Genomic DNA, 21,950 nt, shown 5'->3' with positions numbered 1-21,950 from the left:
CTTTAAATATTTTTGCACACATAAAAATTATGTTTCATATTAAAGATGTAGAATAATGAGAATATTAAATTAGTGGGAAATTTATGGGAAATTTTTATGGATATTTTATTTTCCATCTCACGTTATTTCGGGTAAATATATTTTTTTTATAAAAACGAAGGTATGTGTATTGGCTTTTATATGTAATATTTTAAAATTATGAACGAGTATAATGGGATAACGCATTTGTGATTAGATACTACTAGTATTATTGATACTATTATTGCGTTTTAAAAGTTTAACAAAAAAATGGAAATAAAAAGAATATGAATTTGAAAAAAATTACAAAACTGCTATTTTAAAAATGCAATTATAAATTGTAAAAAAATAGTAAAATAAATAGATGCATGTATGCAAAGGATAATAAAATTATCTTTAATTTTGGATAAGGTTAATTTTAGTATGGTATAAAATTTCAATATATGTATGTGCATACATACATGTGTAAATATAAAAAAAGATATATATATAAGGTGTAGATATATATTACATCCTGAGACGAGGGAATATGGGGTTTGTTAGCTAGTCTAGTTGTAGTAATCAGGTTTTGAATCATAAAAATTATTTGAATTGATAAAACTTGCTCTATTTTGATCTGTTAATTTAGGATTTGTTTCGAAATTAAAATGTTTTTGAATATTATTTGTATTTTCATTATCTTCATGTATTTGTGAAGTATTAAATCGTGAGTTTCTTTTAATTTGATTAAAGTTATTTTGTAAATGGGAATCTATCATTATATTTTTATCCTGAAAATAGTAAGAGTTATTAATGAATTGGTTATCTTGTGATGATTCGAAATTGTTGTGCGAATTATTGTTTGTTTTTATTCCACTTAAATTTGTAGCATCTCTATAAAATGGCATATTAATAATGTTGTTATTACTAGAGTTGATGTTATATGGGTTCATATTGCTAGCATTGCTAACGTTTGTAATGTGTGGTTTTGGAGTCATGCTGTTCGTTATGTCATATTGATGAGGCATAGTAGGTCCGTTAGATGTGATATAATTTTTTAAATTAGTATTTCCTGAGCTTAAAATTTGCCTAATTAAATCCGTATTGTTAATATTAATTTTTTCATTAGAATTTTGGATTAACTGATTTATATTCATATTATTAGAGAATTCTTTTATTTTGTCTTGAATTCGATATTTATTTTCGTCAAAATTTGTTTGTTTAATATTTTGCATAGAATTAGTAATATTTGAAAGAAATTTAAATTCATTGTTTGAAAATTTTTCATTCTTAAGATTATATTGATATGTAGATGTGTATGAATCATTTGATTGGGTCGTCGGTTTGTTGATACTGCCACTATTATTGATACTGCCATTATTATTGATATTGCCACTATTGTTGATACTGCCACTATTATTGATATTGCCACTATTATTGATATTACTGTTAGTAGTGGGATTGTGGATTTTATTTAACATAGATGAATTGGCTATTGTATGAAAAAGTGTTTCTATTTCTGGTGATACACGAACAAATGAACAGTTCCAAAAATTATAGATTGGATTTTTGATAAGTTGCATAAATGTTATTAATAATCCCCAAGGATGTGGTTTATTAACTATTAGACGTTCTAGTAATATTCCTGTTACTTGTTCTTTAATAATTTCCGTTTTTGATACATTAAATATCCATAATAATAGAGAAGAAAAGAAAAGTGTATGAGCATTGGGATATCTTAAATGATTAGTGATTGATGCTAGTAGGTAATATCTTCCTTCCATATCTAATTTATAAATTAAATATAAAATAATTTCTAAGGCTGGATGACGATTAGCTTCAGGAATTTTTTGAATAGTTAATATTTCTGATGGTAATGACATACCAATATATAAAACTAAAGCATTTAGTAGAGGTATATTATATTTAGCTTTTAAATAAAATGATTTAACTTTGTTTTTGATTAATATTTTTTTATGTATTTTTTTTAAATGGCTTATATTTTTAGTTACAAAATATTCATCAACATTTTTTTTAATTTTATAATCAATAAGTATAAATGTGAAATTATTTAATATGATTGGTGCGATTTTCATTTCAGGTAATAAATTAATTTTTAAATTTGGATTAAATGGATTGGGTAATTTTGTATTTCTTGGTAAGGCAGATAAAATAATATTTCGTAATTGCATACAATTTAAAGGTATTGAATTACAAAATGAAAAACTATATACACACAAAAATTCTGGAAAATCATGAAGTAATAATAATAATATTCTTAATGTTGCTCTATATAATAATTTGATTGGTTGTGTTAAATTCGAATTTTTTAAAAATCCATATAAAAATTCAAAGAGATATATTATTAATTTATTATATATATACCACCCTTTTGATGTTTGTAATATTTTAGGTAAAAAAAATTTATGACTTATTAATTCGACCCAAGCAAAAACAAACATTGGAACTCTTAATGGATTTAATATACGTAAATAATAGCCTAATGCTAATATACATTTATTATATGATTGTTCAAGATTTTTTTCATTTTTATTTATTTCTGTTAATATTGATAAAAATAATCGAAAATATGGTCGTTGGTTAAATTTATTTTGTTTTTTTCTACATTCATATACTACTATTCTACAAAACATATTCATTACTTTTTGTAATAATAAATATGGTGTAATTTTTTGTGAGTCTACTAATTTCATCATTGATATTACCATTTTAGCTAGTGCATCGATTGATGAAGTATCTAATGTGTTTGTAATTTGTGTATGTTTTTCTAAATCTTTTTTAGTATCTTCATCGATTTGGGTTTCTATTTTGTCATTTTGGCTATTTGATTCTGATTGTGGGTTCTTTTCTTTCTCTATATTGGAATCATTAGATTCATTCTTTGTTATTTTCGTCGTATTTTTTCCATCTGTTTTGTCTTTATTTGGGTCAGTGGTGATACAACTTTCTTTAAGCACTTCGGAATATAATCTACTTCTTTCAGTATCTTTATCCGAATTTAGAGTCGAATCATTATTCATGGATTTACTTATAGATGAGTATACAAAATTAAGAGTATCTTTTTTTTTATTTTTCATTTTATTTGTATTACTATTATTTCGATCACTATTGTTTACGAAATAGTGTAAATTATCTTCATCAGAAAATGAATATTCATAATTTGAAATGTTTGAATTAAAAGTTAAATTAGTAGATACTGCATCTGTGAAATTATCTTCTGAATCTTCACCGTATTTATTAGTTTCATTGTTTTCTTTTTCGTTATGTTGATCTTTATTTTTTTCCATTTCAGTTTGTTCGGTTGGTTTAGATTTTGCATCTGTATGTTCATTTTTTTTTTTTTTCTTTTTTTTATCTTTTTCCTTAGAATGGCTAGCATTTTCTGTTTCTTCTTCAATAAGGTCTGTTTTTTTTTTATTTTTTTTATCAATATTCGAGTCACTTTCCTCATATTCGCGTTTTAAATTTTCATTTTGATTATCTTGTTTAGATAACATATCTGATGTTAATTCAGTTTCGGATTCGATTTTTTTTGTATCATTATCATCATTTGTTTTCGGATAATTTGAATTAGTTAAGATTGTAGATGTAGATGTAAATAGTTCTTTTGATTCTCCAATTTGAAAAGTTTCAAAATTTTCAGAATATGGATCAAGAAATAATTCTGCTTGTTCTATAGCCTTATAAATACATGTTGTAAAAAAATTATCGGAATTATTTATTTGCAATAAACCTTGACTTGATATTTTTTGAAAAAATTTGACATAAATTTGATTTGGATTATCAACACTTTTGATATTACTTAATTTAACCCATTCCATAAAAATAGAACTAATAATATGTTGTTGTTGTTTTGGAACTGCTTGTGGTTTGGGGACAATTCTAACTCCACCTACTCCTTTATCTCTAATTCCATCATTAAATTTTTTGGCTTGTATTATATTCCAATCTTTATTTAGGCAGAAATCAATAATTTGTGTAAGTGTTGTTAAGTTTTGTGGGTTCATTAAAATTTGTAGATATTTTTTATAATTTCTTTTTGCATCCCCATTTTTATCATTAATATGTTTCTCTTTATTTCTTTCCGTTTCATTAGTCTCAATTTTTTCTGTTTCATTTTCAGTAATATTGTCAGTGGTTTTTTTGTTTATTGGTTCTGAGCTTTTATTTGCAGTCTCTTTAGATTTTAAGGAAGGGGAGGAGGTTTCATTTATTTCGACTTTTGCATTAGTTATGTTATCATCCTTCTTTTCATCTTTATTTTTTTTGTTTTTTTTATTTTTAGTTTCCAATTTTGTTTCTTCATTTTTAGGGGAAATTTCAGTGGTTAGTTGTGATTCTATTTCGGGATCATTTGGATTTGTTTCAACGTTTTCGTCTTGTTTGTTTTTTTCTTCTTTTAATTTAGTAAGATCTTTATTAGTGTCTTCATTAGGTTTATCAGTTTGTTCGTCATCCTCTTTTTCACTTTCATCGTCACTTTTTGAAAATTCATCACATACCTCAAAAAAATTCGAAAAAATTACAGAGTTTGGTTTTTCTTGAATATTTATAGCCTCTTTAGTTAATTCATCAATTGCTGAACTTAAAGTAAGTGGCTTATCATTGTTATTATAAAATATGTTTGCATTTAGATCAATAGTGTTATCTGTTTTAGTGTCTTTGTTAGTTTGTTCATTAGTATTATTTTCTTTAGGGTTAGTATTTATTATATTATTAAGATGGTTGAAAATGTTTTTAAAATAGTTATATCTATATATGTGAAAATCGATTAAGATATTTTTTAGCAAAAAAATAATAAATTTGATTGAATTATTGTTAATAATTTTATTGGCTAGTTGAGTTTCTAAAAATTGTTTATATTGATCCATATCAACTAGGTTATATCTAATTAGGCCAGCTATAATATTTGCATTGGATTTATAAAACTGTTCATAGTTGTTGCTCGTTTTATTATTATCTTTGTTTAATTCATTCTCTTTTTGGTTGGCTGTATTTTCAGAATTTTCTGCGCCCACAGAATTTAGAGAATTATTTTTTTCTGGATCACTAGTATTGTCAGCATTGGCTTCCTCAGTTTTATTATTAGTATTATTGGACGGGGTAGCATTATTAATTGGTGTATTTAGTAGGTTTATAGTAGTTTTGATTACAGATGTAGATATATGTTCTTTTGTAATAGGACATTTTTTTTTTAATTTTTCTAATATACATAAAAATACTTCCATATAGATTCCAGTCATATCATTTAATTTTGATTCTTGTTGAGATTTATTATAATTATGTAATGCAATTTCAAAAAGGAATTTGCATATTCTATTTGTATAAGAAATAATAGTTTCATTTTTATGATGAGTTAATGAAGCAATTTCTGGTATGGACTTGATTAAATTAAATAGATTATCATCAACTGATAGACTATATAAAATATATAAGCTTATTTTATTAATATTACCAATAGATTTTTTTTTATTAATATTAAATAATATTGGTGGTAACATAAGTATATCTTTGATTGTTTCTTTTAATTGATTAGTTGCGAGTTCTAATTTTTTTAAAACCTTGTTTAAATTAGGATTCGGTGGTATGGCTGATGTAGTATGTGACATTTTTATGTTACTTTCACTTTGGTTTAATTCTGCATTATTATTGTAATCTATATTTATGTTAGTTCCTAAATTAGGGATTACATCGGGTTTCGCATTTTCATTAGTATTGATAGATGGATGTTGATCATTTTGTTGTGTATTTATGGGATTTGTTTCGTCGGTATTTTTATAAATTAATGTTAGTCCTTTAGGAGAAGAATGTAATTTTTTTAATGGATTCATATTTAGAAAATCTTTATAAATTTGTAATTGATTATTTGTTATAGGTACTCCTAAGTTTAAAATTTCTGCAAATTCGATTTGCATTTTTTTACTGTTTATAATGTTGACGGAATCATTTAATTTGACATTCTCTTCATTTGCTACATGTTTGGCTAAAAAAGTTGGAGCTAAAGCTTCATTAATATCTATTATTGCTTTTTCAATAACTGCTTGTTCAATTAAATTACAACCTAATTCTAAATTATCTGCACTAAGTACTTGAACAACTTGTTCTATCAATACTTGATCATTACAATCTTTTGTACTAGTGGGTTGTAATAATTCTCTTAAATTTTGGGTTAATGAAATTCTTAATGGTTCTTTACATGTAGCTAATGCTAGTGATGCAGCTAATGATGCTGTCATAATATGTGCTGCTTTTCGAATTATATTTTGATCTTTTTCTAAACAGAAATCTTTCAATATAATTTCTCTAGTAGTAATACATGATATAGCTACTGATCTTTCTAAAACTGCGGATATGATTTCTTTAATTGATCTATCAACTGCTATAGGAACAACTTTTTTTAAATTTGGTTGAATTTGAAACAAAGCTATAGATGGGGATATAATTGTAGCATTACATAAATTTTGAAAAAATTTACTATTATTTATTTTATTATGATCATTAGATGTATTTGCATTTATCGATGAATTTAGAATATTATAGTTATTAATAATATTGGGATCGATTTTATTTAGTGTTTGGTCGTTCATTGAATTATGGGCTTTAGAGATACTAGCGAATACCTTATTGAAAGTGTTGGAATTATTTGATTTAATATCTGGAGGAGCAAATGAAGAAACTAAAATATGATCATTTTGTAAGGGATTACTTTTATTTGCATTATATTCATTCCAATGGGATATTATATTTTTTAAATTTAGTAATTGTTGATTATTGTTTTTATTTATATAATCAGCTTTGTCTTGATTTATTATTCTATTATTCTGATTATTTTTTTTAGTAAGATTTTCAAATTCTTCCAATAACAAATTTTCAGAAATATTGTTAGGCTCACCAGAATTGGCATTATTCCAATTTGTGATATTGTTGTAATGGTAGTAATTATTATTCACGTTGTTGATATTGGTATTGTTGTCGTTGGGTGATGTAAAATTTGCGATATTGGGTTTTAAAGAATGGGATTTGATATCTATATTCGGTGGTAAAATAGAAGAGTTGGTATTAGCTGGATCTGCAACGTTGGAATCATTTTTTTGAGCATATTGTTGGGTTCTCCTACTTAATAGAACAGTTTTATTTTGATAATCTTGTATATCTAATGATAAGTTTTTAAATAAAACTTCAACTTCAAATATAATATATGTTTTAGCATTTGGTAATTCATGTATTTCTGTTAATAAGCATAACATAGTTGTAGTCCATGGATTTGGTGGTTTAAAATTTTTGGATAATTTAATAGATTCTAATATTTTGCATACCATTGGTAATATACATACTAAACAATCTTTATCATAAGCTTCAAATAGAACTAATTTTAAATCTAATATTTTTGATTTTAATGGTTTATTTCTACCTAATGTTATAAATCCTAGCCATGAGCCTAAATTTTTGAGTACTGTTCTGAATGCACTAACTTCTTTCAATTCATTTATATATTTAAATAAAATGAGTATATAGTCATAAGTCATATTAATAATAGTATCTATAAGCATAGGATAGCTTAGTTTATCAATGAATTCTAAAAATACGTTATGTAAATTGACTTCTTTTGAAACTCTCGATTTTACAATATAAAAGGCTAGCCAACTATAATATTCGGGTTGCATAACATCTTTTAATATTTTTATTTTTTCATCGATATTAAGTAAACATAGAGTATTGAATATGCTGAATACTTCTCCTACAACTACAGAGGAAGGAATAATGATACTTTTTGATAGATGTGTATTATCCATTAAGCATTCTATTTGTCCTAACCCAAATCCACTAATGTTTTTTGAATTTAAATTTGAAGGCAATTTTAATTGAACTTGATTATAAAATATTTCTATACATCCGTTTGCTTGTTCATCTGTTTCTTTATTATTAGAATGAGAAATGCCACTTGTATAATTATTTTCATTTTTATTATTATCTATTCGTATGATATTTGAATTGATAGGAATATTTTGGGAGTTATCTCCACCATTGGGTATATTTATATCCATTCTAATTTGATTAGTATTATTTGGAAAATTTGGAGAAGTCATATTTTTATTGTGCGTCATATTATTGGTTACTAGATTGATGTTTCTGTTCATGTGGGTTGCTTCATTTGCATTAATAATACCTTTATTTTGAAATGGCCGATTTGAGTTTGTCGATGCATTAGTGTCTAGTAGGTTTATATTATATGCATTGTCAAGATTGTTAACACCTGTTATAGTATTTAAATTGACACTGGCGTTTTTATTTTTATATAGTGGATTATTTCTATTCATGGTTTGTAAATTATTTATATTTGGTGGTATAGTATTTTTATCTGATATATTTGATAGGTTTGGTAAAATATTATTAATATATAATAACATATTATCGTTATTTATATTATTAAAGTTATTACTATTATTATTTTGGTTCAGAATATTATTCATAAGATTGGTAAATTGAGTTTGATTATTATTACTTATGTAGTTATCTGTTCGGTTTGAGTTATTGATAGTGTTGGCATTATTGTTATCATTGTGGTTTTCCGAAATTATATTATTACCTGCACTATTTTCTATATTATTATCACTAAGATTATTATGAGTAATGAAATTATTAGTAGTTTGGTTTGTACCATCTATGGTGGCTAAATGGGGAACTAAGTTGTTGATATTTTTTAAATTATTTGCATTTGTTACGGATATTTTTTTAATGTCATTGTTAGGTATATGGGATATATTTGGATTAGAGATATTATTGTAAGAACTAATTTCAGAGATGTGTTTTATCTTAAGTATTGTAGAGGCATCTATATATGGAAGAGTTCTAAATTGTTCTGGAAGTGTATTTAATAAATCGTTGCAATGGATTACATATTGCGGATTATATTGCCTTAAAGTGGGTAATGGAATTAAGGAAGATAAAAATGCAGGGTAACATATTAAAGAGTCTTCAAATTGTTCTAATGCTGTTATTCCAAAATTAAAAACCTTAGAATTATATTCTTTTTTTAAAGCTTCTAAAATACATTTTAATACAACTGATAAAGTATTACCATATGATATCAATAAATTGTGCTTAATTAATTTTCCAAACAATTGTGCAGTAATTTCTAATTCTTCTACTGGATATTTAGGAAAGAATTTACACTCATTAAATAAAATTAATAGCATCGATTTATAAATATCATTATTTTTCGATCCTTTAGGGGAGCATGATAAATTTTTCATAATATCTATCATTGTGTTAACTGTTATTTCCCCTGTGTACAACTTGGCAAAATAGCCATTTACTTCGGCTTCATATTTATTGGTATTTCCATCCTCGATCTGAAGATTTATGTTAAAATTGTTATTCATTTTTTATCACATGTTTTATTGTAATTACCTCAATATGGTATGAACAATATTCTATATGGGTATTTGACTGTGTTTTGTTATATGATATTTTTTGCGTTTGTAGATTTGGTGTGGTCGTTATTTTTTTAATTTGAGCTGTGATTGCTAAGTTTGGTATGTTTGGCTTGTTTTCTATTTTTGTGGGTTTATTTATTTATTTTATTTTTAATTATATTTTTTTGAATATTTTTTTTTCCTTATTTTGTTTATGATTATAAATATATATATACAATATATATGCACACACATATAGAAAAATATATATTTTTTCTTTTCATTTTCCCTTTTTAACTTATTATGACCTGCGTTTGCTTTATATGTAAACTTTTCATAAAGCACACGCAGGATTATAAATTGGTGTTATGTTATATTCATTAACTATATATGAATATCACCAAAAAGGAAAATAATATTAAAAAAATTGAGAATTTTTTTTTTAATTTTATTGGGAATGTTTTTTTCCTATAAAATTAATTATATATATCATTATATTTTTTTTGACCACATTTTTTTTTTTTGTGATATACAGAAAAAATATATACTTAAGTTTTATTTTTTTAATGCATGTGAATATAAAACCGTAGAGGGAATTACGTCCTTGGTATATGCATATACAATATTGGGGTTTACTTCATTAGCAATATTTTTAGTGCATATAAATGTACGTATTTAATCCATAAACATATATTAATAAATATATAAATTGTATACATATATTATACATATAATAATACATTGTATAGTTGAAATTGTGGGCATATGCTTGTAGATAAATAAACTAGGTAATAATTTGTTCATAATTGCGCATACAGTGTTCTTACGTTTTATGAATTAACTTATTTATACTATAAATATTTATATACTTTTTTTTAAGGCTTAATATTTTTCAATTGTATTTTCCTTTTTTTATACATAATTTCTCATAACAATTTTCATGTTATGTTAGGTATGGGAATAGGGTTTTTTTATTTTTATTTGCAAAATAGATAATATATATAAAAACATTAAAAGTGTAAATCTCTGCAATATTTTTTATGATTATTTTCTTTTTTTGTCATGTTTATTTAATGTTAACAAAAAAAGAGGGAATAAAAAAGTAGTACAATTTCCGTAACTCGCTTCATACGTTTTTATATTGTATATATAGGAGCATATATGACCTTTTTTTTATTCTAAATATTTATTTAACAATATATATTTTTTTAACTAATCTTATTAATGTGTGTATTTTTTATTTATTTTTGTATGATTTTTATACCCCAATTTAAATAATTAATATTATTTGGTAAAACGCATACACAATATTCATATAACATTAATTTTCCACTTAAGCTCATTTATATTGTGTACATATATTTAATGCTCATACATATTTATATATGTGTGTAGATATATTTTTTATATTTATATTTGGATTTGTTCTATATTTATAATTTTTGTTGGCGTAAAAGAATGAGCAAATGGTCTATCCTATACTCGGCTACGGCGCTTTTATTTCCTTAATAGGGACAGTTATTTTATCACAATTATAATTATATATATATATATATATATATAGCTATATTCATCGCTTAAAATAAATATAGGTCTTATTATTTTTTTAATATACATGCTAAAGATTATTTCTTTGCATTGGTCTATATATATAACTTTTCTGAACTTTAACAATAAGATATTTTATGAAAAGGAGTAAAGGGGTATATTATTCTTAAATACAATAACGAGAAACCACAATTTTTATGTTATATGTGTAAAGGAATGTGTAGACATAATGAATAAATTAATATGTTTCTTATAATTTTTATAAAAATAATCAATGATTTTTTCTACGTTTTATATTTTGAAGGTATTTTACTTTAGGATTATGGAAATCCACTTTGATTTCCTCCCTAAAATTTATTTTTTTTTAATTCTTTATACGGTTAAATTAAAAAATATATACATTAGAACTAAGAATAATGACATATATTTTATAAAGGCAATCATGCTAATTGATGAAAAAATTTAATAAGAAAAACTGAATGTTATGATGAGACAAATTGCATAAATCTAAATATGTGTAAAAGCTTTTAATTATAGGGAAGTATGGGTGTATTATTTTTGTTTTTTTTCCTTTTTTTATTTTAATTGTATTACAAAATATAAATTTTGAAAATTTGTTTGTTTTTATGTAACCATATAAATATGCATACATATATGTATAATAAATATAATGCCATTAAAACATCATAAAGATTTTAAACAACATAAAAAGTAATTATTTACAAATAGATGGATGACCTCATTCAACTATTTATACAATATATCCAAAAAATATATAATTACATAATAAAATAAACAATAAATTTACTTAATATATATATTGCAGAAAAAAATGATATATGCACATTAGGCATGTTTAGACATTAATTAAAGTGTAATCAAATAATACAATGGCAATGCTATATGCATATATATTTTTTATGTAAATAATATTAGGAAAAAATATTAATTTTTGTGTCCAGAATATGATATATTAAATAGGTTAACATTTTCTAAGCATCTTTAATTTGAAGTTCCTCCTTTTTTAATTTTTTTAAATATTTTGGATTTTTTTTAAGGAAGTTATCTTTTGATATTTTTCCAAATTCACCTTTGGCAATTTTATATTCTGTTCTTGTATAATTGTGATAAACACTAAATCCGAATATTTTTGATGTACAATATGAAGGTGTTTTTAATGTAGAATAATATGGATATGTTTGTAAAAAGATATGAGGAAATGATGTTCCAAAAAATGCACCATCTAAGTATATTTTATCATCATGTATTTTATATATTTCTTGGCATAAAGGGCAATAAACATGTACTTTAGCAATTTTAACTTGATCAAATAAACCAATTGGAAGTACATTATGTTGAGAACAACTAACTCTTGAGCAATGTCCAAAATCTCCTTTAATATATTTGTCCTTCATTAAAGATAACCCTTTGGGGGTTGTAATAAATCTTGCATGTATTAAAGAATATAAACATATTGCATCTTTTTCTAAAGAGTTTTTTGCATTGTCATCATCTGGAGCATCTCCTATAATGATAGATAATAAATGATTAAAATTTGGTATTTCATTTTTCAATCCATATAAATTAAAAGAATCTTCTATATATTCATTATCTACTATAACCAAAAAATTACTTATAACTCTACTATTAAACCATTTTACCCATGTTATACTTTTATCTGACTTTGAATCCTTCCCATCTTTGTTTGAGTCACTAATATTCATTTTGCTTTTTTTGGGGGGTTTTGAAGTTTTTATATATTATTATTATCTTTTTCTATATGTGTATAAAACCTAGCGTATATTTCTACAAAAAAAAACTGAAAATGTCCAACTGTTTTGGCTTTTGAATTAATCGTTTGATATATGTTTTGGTCCTTTATATTTTTGTACGTTTCAATAAAAATGATTTTTTATTTTAAAGATGTTTTACAATGTTTTAATACTTAGCTTAACTTTTGTATGCTTTTTATAATTTTAAAAAAGTGTAAATATTATCGAATATATATATTTATTAGGTTATATACAATAATAAATTGTCGCAGCTATTTATTTTTCTTATTATCCTTTAAAATATAAAAAGCAGAAAATACATTTTGCAATACATTATAAAAAAAATTATAATAAGAATAATGCAAAATATATAAATATAGATAAGCAAAATAATTGTATATCTATGAGACTAGCACATTTATAATCATATTATATAAATGTAAATTAATGATCTTTGTGGGGTTAAGCGGAAATGCTTACATATTTTTTGACATATTATCTATCATGTTATATTAAACATTAAGTAATAATAATGAATTCCATTTTATTAACCCCTTTTTTTTAATAATGATATTAGAAAAATAAAAAATGGATGAATAAATAAATGAATTAATAATATAAATAAGGGTATAAATTTTTATTATTTTATGAGGAAAATTTATATAGTAAAAATTCATTTATAGTTGATTACTGAAGAGCATAATTTTTTTTTTAATCGTCCTGCAGTATAACGTTAAAAATAATTTTTATATGCATATATTTTTTTAAGTATAATATTGTAAAATTACAAATGTTTTTTATAAAAATTATGGATATGTTAAAAAAAATTAAAGTGTTATATTTTTTTATTTATTCATTTATTTTTGCTTGGTATTATGGCTATTAATAAAAATTCCATAATAGAGGAGCTTGGAGTTAGTGAAAACAAAAATATGCAAATTTATTTATAGGAATAGGAATGTGTATATTTCATAAGCATTTCATATTTGGGTAGTCTATAATTGGTACATATTTTTATAAAAGTATATATATTGATATTTTGGATTTTAGTGTGTTCTTATCTTTATTTTTTTGGTAAAAGGAAATACCTATTATTGTAAAATGTGTATATTATATTAAAAAATAAAGATATTTTATAAATTATGATATAATATAGCATGATAAAGAATAATAATAGTAATAAAACATAATATGATTTAGCCTTTTATATTTTAATTGGATTAAAATTTTTTTCTGTCTTTCATTTTTACTAAATATGGTATAATAATATTACTAGCATCCCATTATTAAGATAAATATATCTAACCATTTATTTTAGTATTATAATAATAACGATAAAAGGTGATGGCAGTAATCATTTTATGAAGCTTGATTAGTGCGAAGTTGTAAATTTTGTGTTTTTTTTTTTTCTTTTTATAAAATAAGTTAAGATATTATGGCGTAAAGTACTAATTTGTTTTAATAAATTGAATAAAAATAAAAAATATTAAAAAAGTGAATTAAAAAAAAATAAAATAAGGTGAATGTAAAATTCGAATGCATGCATATATAGAACGAGAAAAAAAAAAATTTGAATTAAAAAGAAATAAAACATAAAAAATATTTGATGTATGGGTATCAGTCTAGAAATGTTGACTTATTTAGTGTGGATGTGTGGTTACACTAATTTTAGGAGGAATACAATTAATTTCTTAAATATATTCTATAAAATATTTCTTAACAGTTAAACACATTTTTTTTCGATAATATTTTTGGCTCCATGCTCCTCGTATTCACTTTTGGTCATACAAAATTGTGGGAAAGATCCCAAAGACGATAAAATAGATGCGCCTATAAAAGTGTTGTATTTTCTATCTGCACCTTTACTATAAATAATTTTTGTAGGTTTCCCTTTTATTGTATCTATATATGAAATATATGATTTTAACAATCCAACAAAATTATGGAACATTGTAGATTCTCCAGTTACAATCAAAAAATTAAGAACTTCATCAAGAGTTATATTTGAAGACATAAATGATAAAATTCCCTTTTTAATAAAATCTTGTAATCCATCAAAAATTTCAAAATAGTTTTCTATTGAATCAGAATAACATAAATTTGATGTTTTATCCATTGTATTATCAGGTATTTTTTCGATTATAGAATTATTATTATTTATTTTATAATTATATTTATATATAATTGGAAGTTTTAAAGATTTTAAAGAATCATAAAATTCGTTAAAATCCATATTATTTAATGAAGAATCCCCATTGATTTTTGTTATAGTATGTTGATTGTATTTTTTTCTGAAAAAAATATATGGGAATATAAGTTTCATTTCATCGCTAGTTCTTTTATCTATTATGTTTCCATCTGGAAGTGTATACACATCGTCATTATTATTATTATCGTGGTCGATATTATTAGTGGTACTAGCATTGGTTTGGTCATTTGCTTTTATTTTTTTATCATTGGCATTTTGATTGTCGTTGAGTAGTGCTTCCTTTATTTTGCTAACTACATGAAGAGAACCCCACAAATAATAAGGTTTAGTAACTAATGGGCACGTCAAAATTTTAACTTCATTGGTTTTTTTTTCAGTATTAGAACTTTTATCAATACAAAATGAAGGGTATATTTGAATATTTTTAATATTTTCTAAATATGCATAATATATTCTATCAAGCAATTCACCTCCTATTGGTACTTCTTCTATATGTTTTTGAAATATATATCCCTCTTGCATTCCACATAAATTTGTACAATTTTTTTCGACACTTAAAACAAGTCCCGATGTTCTTGCACATCCATAGCAAGATAGAACACTTCTTTTTGATAAAAACATTTGATATACATTATATGATTCGAACATTAATTCTGTAAATTTTTCTCTATATTTAGAATCTATTTTATTAGGTTCCGTTAATAAAATAGGATGATCTTGAAAATTTACATCTAATGCTTTACTTCCTGATATATCTTCAAATAACTTTTCCATAGCTTCAAAATTTATATCATATTTACTATTATTATTATCACTATATACATATTTCATTCCATATAATAAGTCGACATTATCTCTTTTTATATCTGGAAGTAATGGGAATATAGTATGTTTTAATGTTGCATTATGGCCTATAGGTAGTCCTAAAATTAGATTCGAATGGTATCTGGGGGAACATTCCCCAGAATATCCTGCTCTCATTTCTCCATCATTGATATCCAGAATTATTGTTTGTATGTTTTGGTACATTTTTCATGAAGCTTTTCTTATTATAAAATTAGGATGGCACATATAAATTTCTTTTTTTCTCTCATTAAATATATATGCTTTATTTATTTCTTCTTAAAATAATTCCATTAAAAATATACATTACCAAGATATACAGCACATTTTTTTCATATATGTTTTATTTTTACAATTTTATAAATAAAAGCATATGCATCATTGTGTGTTACCATGTGCATATATATATATGGAATGCTACAATTTATATAGAGAATTGTATATTTATACTATTGTAATCGTTTTTCATTATGATTTATATTATAAACTAAGGAAATAACTTATACAAATTTACTACGCAATTTGATGTATGTAATTGATACACATGCAGACAATATAATGAGTTTAAGAACTTATTAGTTTGGTATTACTTGTTTATATATATAGATAAATAATAAAACAGTACAAAATAAAAATTACATGCTTGTATGTGTCTGAATTAGTATATTTTTATAGGATGGTAATAATACTGTTACTATATTGTTTATACTGGTCAATCTTCATAGATATATGAATTTAACTATTTATGATTAGTACTTGACAAAAAAATTTAAGATAAAATATTTATATCAATCATATTTGCTTTTGTTCCTCCTTTTGATAATTTAAAAAATTTGTTTAGATGATGTGATGGGAAAGGATGGATTTCTTTATAAAAATCCATTCAAAATAAATCATCATCAGTGTTACAAATCTTATTTAGCTACTCATTAATTTTATTATAAACAATTAATCACACTTATATGCAAAAAGAAAAAAGAATATATTTATATATATTGATAAAAATGTAAAGGAAAAAATATATACTAAAAGTAAATGGATAATGCTATTTTTATTAAGCTATAAATTTTCTCAATTTTCAGGGAGGTATATAGTATGCATACTTTATAATATATTATTTATGTACACCTATTATTAGAAGATTAATATATATTTTTTATTTATAATGTATTTTGAAATTGTTTTCATAAGGTTAATCATCGAAAGATATAATCATATTTTTTTCATTTAAAAATTTTTCTTTTCTTATTTTTTTGTATAGAAATAAATTAAAGGAATAAATTCTTTTTTTAGTTCAACATCATGCTTTGCATTTATGTGTAAAAGTATATAAATTTACATAAGGTAGTAAGAATTGTAAGGATACTAATAATGGTATACTAAGTTAAAATGGTGTTATATCAAAAAAAAGGAAAATAATCTATAATTTTAAAATATTATATTAATACACAAATTATAAAATAGTTGTGCATAACTTTTATTTTTCATTGTATACCTGATTCTATAGGGAATGCTAAATTATTTTTCGTTTTTGTTGTACACTTTAAAGTATGGAAAATGGGTGTGAAAAGATCAGGTGGGATTGCTAATAAATTTTAAATGCGTGTGTATTAAAAATCGGCTTGATGTATTTGCATTGCAGGTACACAAGAAGATGAGACTTTTTTTATTCCCCCTCTGTTCATTGTAATCGTTGTAATTTAACAAAAATGAATTGGCTACATTGGTTTTGCTTATTTATTTTTCAATTTGGGCGTTGTTAAAGCATGAAAGAAATTTTAATGAAGTATGAAAGGTTGTTATTAAAAATGTAGTGCGTCTAAGAATTAACAAAATAAATGTAGCATATTAATAGCTTGGCATATTGTAAAATTCTTTAAAAATTTATAGAAAAAAAAATTGAAAAAAAATGATGTGAGATAAAATAAAAGAGCAATTGTAAAAGTATTAAAAAATGCACAAATAAATGTACTTGTGTATGCGAGTGTGTACATACATATATAATAAGAGACAATAGGATTATACTATATAAAAAATATACTTAAATATATATACTATCTGCTAAAAAACAAAGAAAACTGAAAAAATATAATAAGACATAATTCGTATGTTTAATGATAAAAGAATTTCTATGTTTTTTTGTATTTTTTTTAAGAAAATTGTTACTTATAATAAATCATATATATAATTTTTTAATTGTATCTTCGTATTTTTTCCTATATATTCAAGATATATAAAATAAGTTTGTTGTTGATACGTATATTTTTCTCCATACAAATTTCTTATACTTGTTTTGTGCGTAGAAATTTGTATCGAAGCACTTTTGTTTATGTTTAGACAACAATTTTGAAAAGTTTGTAAATTTGAAATGAAATGTATTTATAATTCCTTGGAAAGGGTTTGAACTTTTATATATATTTGCACAATTTCTCGATTAGCTACTTAGCAATTTTTCTAATTACATGTATGTCTCCTTGTTGTTACAAGTGACACAACAAAAAAGTAGTAACAATAATGAAAAAATTTGTGGTTATATTTTTAGCCTTATGTATTTTTAAAAAAATTATAGGGTTAAAGATTTCTTTAAAAAAAAAATATCCAAATGTTGAAAGTGGAGTTTATCAATTAGATAACAAAGGAAGACCAATCAAACTAGTGGATGTGAATTATAATCATATATGGGAATTACCTAAAAATGGAACAGTGAATTCTTACACTGTTGTTAAAAAAAATGGAAAAACAAAAAAATTTAGTGAAGGAACAAATATAATATATGGAACTACCAAAAGGGTGAATTTACCCGACGTTGATGAAATAGATGAAAATACAATAAAAGAAAAAATTGAGAACGAAAAAAAAATTGGTAACATTAAAAATGTAGCTAATATTTCAAAAAAAACAAAGGATATCGAAGATGAAGAAAAAAAGAGAAAACGACAGAAAAAAACATTACCACAAGCTATGCATATAACTGCGGAAGATGTTCCTGAAAAAACTAAAGACGAAGATTCACGGTAATTTAATCTAAAAATATATTTAATTGTAGTTATGATTCATAGACCTACACAACTATGTATCCATTTAATAATTTACCCATAATGTATTTATTTTGTTGTTACTCCTTTAAAGAGAGATAGACATGGGATATGAATTGGGAGGTATTTTTAAATATATATAAAAAATACACAAATAAAAATTATACATATATAAATTCACATGTTCATTTGTAAAGAATATATTTATTCGGGTTATTTATATTTTATTATATTTCCCCACTTTATATATTGTCATTGCTATTTAATTAACTATTAGATATGATAAAAGAGAACTTGGAAAGGTTATTCAGAAAAAAAATGAAAGAAAAATAAACAAAAAATTAATATATGTATCATATATGTGATTATAAATTACTGAGACATGTATATATACGTATGGATTTATTTTTTTTTGAAAATGATTTTAGCCATTATGAGGAAACAAAGGCGCCTTCAAATTTAAGCAACGATTTGATAGATATAAAAATCCCAGTTACGTTGGAAAAATTGTTACTTGATGATTTGGAAGAAAGAAAGTGGATATCTAAAAAAATAATGCATGATAAAATATGTTTGCGGGATTATTCAAAAATGTGTCCTTCTGTTTGGGAGCAAATATCAGAAACACAATGCATGTCACCCAAGTATATAAAATAGTAGAAAAATGCACGAATTATATTACATAAAATAATTTAATAGTTACTAGGAATATATATATATTTTTCTCTCTTTAATAATTGTATTTTCGAAAGGGATTATTCTGGGCCATGTTCCCATATTATGACTTTCGAGCCAAAAACGGCAAAGGAAAAAAGTGTAATAGCAAGGGACTGTAATGGTGAGATTAATTTATATGTTTTGTTAAAAAATAAGAAAAATAATAATATAAATTACATAAAAATTAAGGATTAAAAAAAGATTCGAATAATTAAGATGATAAAAAAGGATATACATGTGTATATGTATAATTTTTTATAGTTTCTTGGTCATGTCTTAATGAGGAATGTGGTAACGATGAAAGAGATTACTCAAAAAAGTGTCCCGATAATTGGGTATATTCTGGAAAATGCGAAGCACCAGAGTATGTATATATATATAATATTTATTAATACAAATATAGCAACATCGATGTGCCGTTGTTATGTTTTTTTCCATGTTTGAATTGATATGTTTTATTACATAATATACATATTTTTTTTGAAGGAATTATGATGGAGGATGCAATAAAAGTGTGGTAAGACAACGATGGGTCATTCCGACATTTTTGTGATATATATATATATATGAATATAATTGAAATACAATATGGTTTATACATAGATATATTATGACATGCGTGAGGATATATTTCGAACGATTAAAATGCAATTTATATTTTTAGGATTTTGATGCATTCACACAAAATGAAAAGGAGGAATTTTCTTCTGGTAATGTTGATATATTGAAAATACATGAAAATAGAAATGAAATAAAAATATATTTTGTGTTATTCTATTTAATTAATTTTTGCCTTATTTTTTTATTAGCATGTAAAGTGGTACTATAAGAAAAATAATATGTAACTAATAATGAATATTAAAAGCATATTAAATAAGACAACAAAATTATCAAGTATACTAATGATTATAACAATGTATTTTTTATTTTTGTATTAATTATTAAATGAATGAATTAGGTATGGCCATGTAAAGAACAATCCTGTGGTAAGTTTATTATAAAAAAGAAAATGTGCACATTATATGTTTCCCTGATAAAAAAAATATGTATAATAATTAGTAGTATCATTAATTTCTCAATATTTAAAGAACATAAATTTGAAATCGGCATAATAGGAAAATTAGCAAAAATAGAAAAACAAGCCGATAGGGCATAGTAATATTTTTCAATATGTATTTATGGTATTTTTAAAATTTATTTGCAGAAAAGGATTACTCGATAGTTTGTCCAAAAGGTTAAAGTTTTATACTATTGGAAGAATAATTAAATGGCATAAATTGTTTATTTTTATTATGTGTTATTTTTCAATTTCATTTATGGCTAATAATGCGTACACATGATTTATGAATTTTGACATATTTAACTACAAACTTTAACGACAGGATGGTCCTATGATGCTAACAAAGATATTTGCAATGTTTCCGAAGAATTTAAAGGATTGATTTCAGAAGAAGATGCAGAAATAATTAGTCACATGACTTATCAAGTAAATAATACACAAAAGAGAACGAAAAATCACATTTTTCATATCATGATTATAATAATTCGTGTGTCTTCCTAGTGTATATCTTTAAATTATAGTCGATATATATATTTCATTTTTGCATACGAAGATGAATTAATTTATTTCACCTTATTTTTTTCATTTTTTACGAAAAAAAATTATAGCAAAGAGCAGAATTTTCGTCGAAATATGGAATTGGATGGCCATGCAAAAAAGAATGCACATCCGGATATGATATATATGCATGTCCAAGGGGATGGGTAAATTTAATGAACTCTGGTATGTGTAAAGCGCCAGAGGAATATACTCCGCTTATAAACTGCCCAAGAATAACTCATTTTGATTATATGAATAGTAAAGAAAAAGAAATGTTTAGTAAAAAATGTAATGTAAAATGGTTATGTGCTGAAAATTCAGAAAGAGATTATTTTAAATGCCCTATAAACTTTGAATACATAAATGAAGGGGAATATAAAGGGGGGTGCAATCCAAATGAGAAATATAAAGGACCATGCAAAGGACCTCAAAAATTATTATCATTAACTCTTGAACAAAAGTATAGTTTTGAAGAAGCATGTGAAGCTCAATTTCAAAATTTAAAAAAAGCGGATATTCCACAGACAGAGCACGATCTTTCTATTGATCCAAGTACAATAGAAAAAATGCTCAAGGGGGCTGATATATCAAACAAAAAAGAGGTTACCTTAGAATAGTTCTTTTTTAATTGGTATTCATATAAATGCATATGTAGATGGAATTTGAAAATACTTTCTACATTTTTTGGAAGTGATTAATTTTTTTTAATTAATATTATGAGAATTAAAAACATTTAATGTTAATAAATTTATAAACTTAAAAAAATAATAAAATGTAACAAACAAAATAGAA

At 23.7% G+C, this 21,950-nt stretch overlaps 4 protein-coding genes across 4 annotated transcripts; 1 reads left to right on the top strand and 3 right to left on the bottom strand.

The window, feature by feature from the left end:
• Positions 1 to 566: 566 nt before the first annotated feature.
• Positions 567 to 9,401, bottom strand: PVVCY_0900320 (CCR4-NOT transcription complex subunit 1, putative; the record flags this gene model as incomplete). Its single annotated transcript, XM_008626373.2, has 1 exon — positions 567 to 9,401. The coding sequence occupies one exon, from the start codon at positions 9,399 to 9,401 to the stop codon at positions 567 to 569; it is 8,835 nt and encodes a 2,944-aa protein (XP_008624595.2).
• Positions 9,402 to 11,974: 2,573 nt separating this feature from the next.
• Positions 11,975 to 12,706, bottom strand: PVVCY_0900310 (casein kinase II beta chain, putative; the record flags this gene model as incomplete). Its single annotated transcript, XM_008626372.1, has 1 exon — positions 11,975 to 12,706. One exon carries the CDS (start codon positions 12,704 to 12,706, stop codon positions 11,975 to 11,977), a length of 732 nt encoding a protein of 243 aa, XP_008624594.1.
• A 1,771-nt stretch (positions 12,707 to 14,477) lies between these two features.
• Positions 14,478 to 15,992, bottom strand: PVVCY_0900300 (actin-like protein, putative; the record flags this gene model as incomplete). The annotated part of the gene is made up of 1 exon (XM_008626371.1): positions 14,478 to 15,992. The coding sequence occupies one exon, from the start codon at positions 15,990 to 15,992 to the stop codon at positions 14,478 to 14,480; it is 1,515 nt and encodes a 504-aa protein (XP_008624593.1).
• Positions 15,993 to 18,320: 2,328 nt separating this feature from the next.
• On the top strand, positions 18,321 to 21,775 carry PVVCY_0900290 (CPW-WPC family protein; the record flags this gene model as incomplete). Its single annotated transcript, XM_037634305.1, has 13 exons — positions 18,321 to 18,820; positions 18,936 to 18,964; positions 19,119 to 19,143; positions 19,270 to 19,485; positions 19,594 to 19,679; positions 19,820 to 19,922; positions 20,045 to 20,075; positions 20,223 to 20,268; positions 20,368 to 20,378; positions 20,517 to 20,544; positions 20,763 to 20,792; positions 20,941 to 21,044; positions 21,227 to 21,775. 13 exons carry the CDS (start codon positions 18,321 to 18,323, stop codon positions 21,773 to 21,775), a joined length of 1,758 nt encoding a protein of 585 aa, XP_037490417.1.
• Between the last annotated feature and the right edge of the window lie 175 nt (positions 21,776 to 21,950).

Source organism: Plasmodium vinckei (assembly GCF_900681995.1).
Source record: "Plasmodium vinckei vinckei genome assembly, chromosome: PVVCY_09".
In the NCBI taxonomy this organism is placed as follows: Eukaryota; Apicomplexa; class Aconoidasida; order Haemosporida; family Plasmodiidae; genus Plasmodium; species Plasmodium vinckei.
The sequence above is the reverse complement of the archived record's forward strand: the minus strand, read 5'-3'. Positions and strand labels throughout refer to the sequence as shown.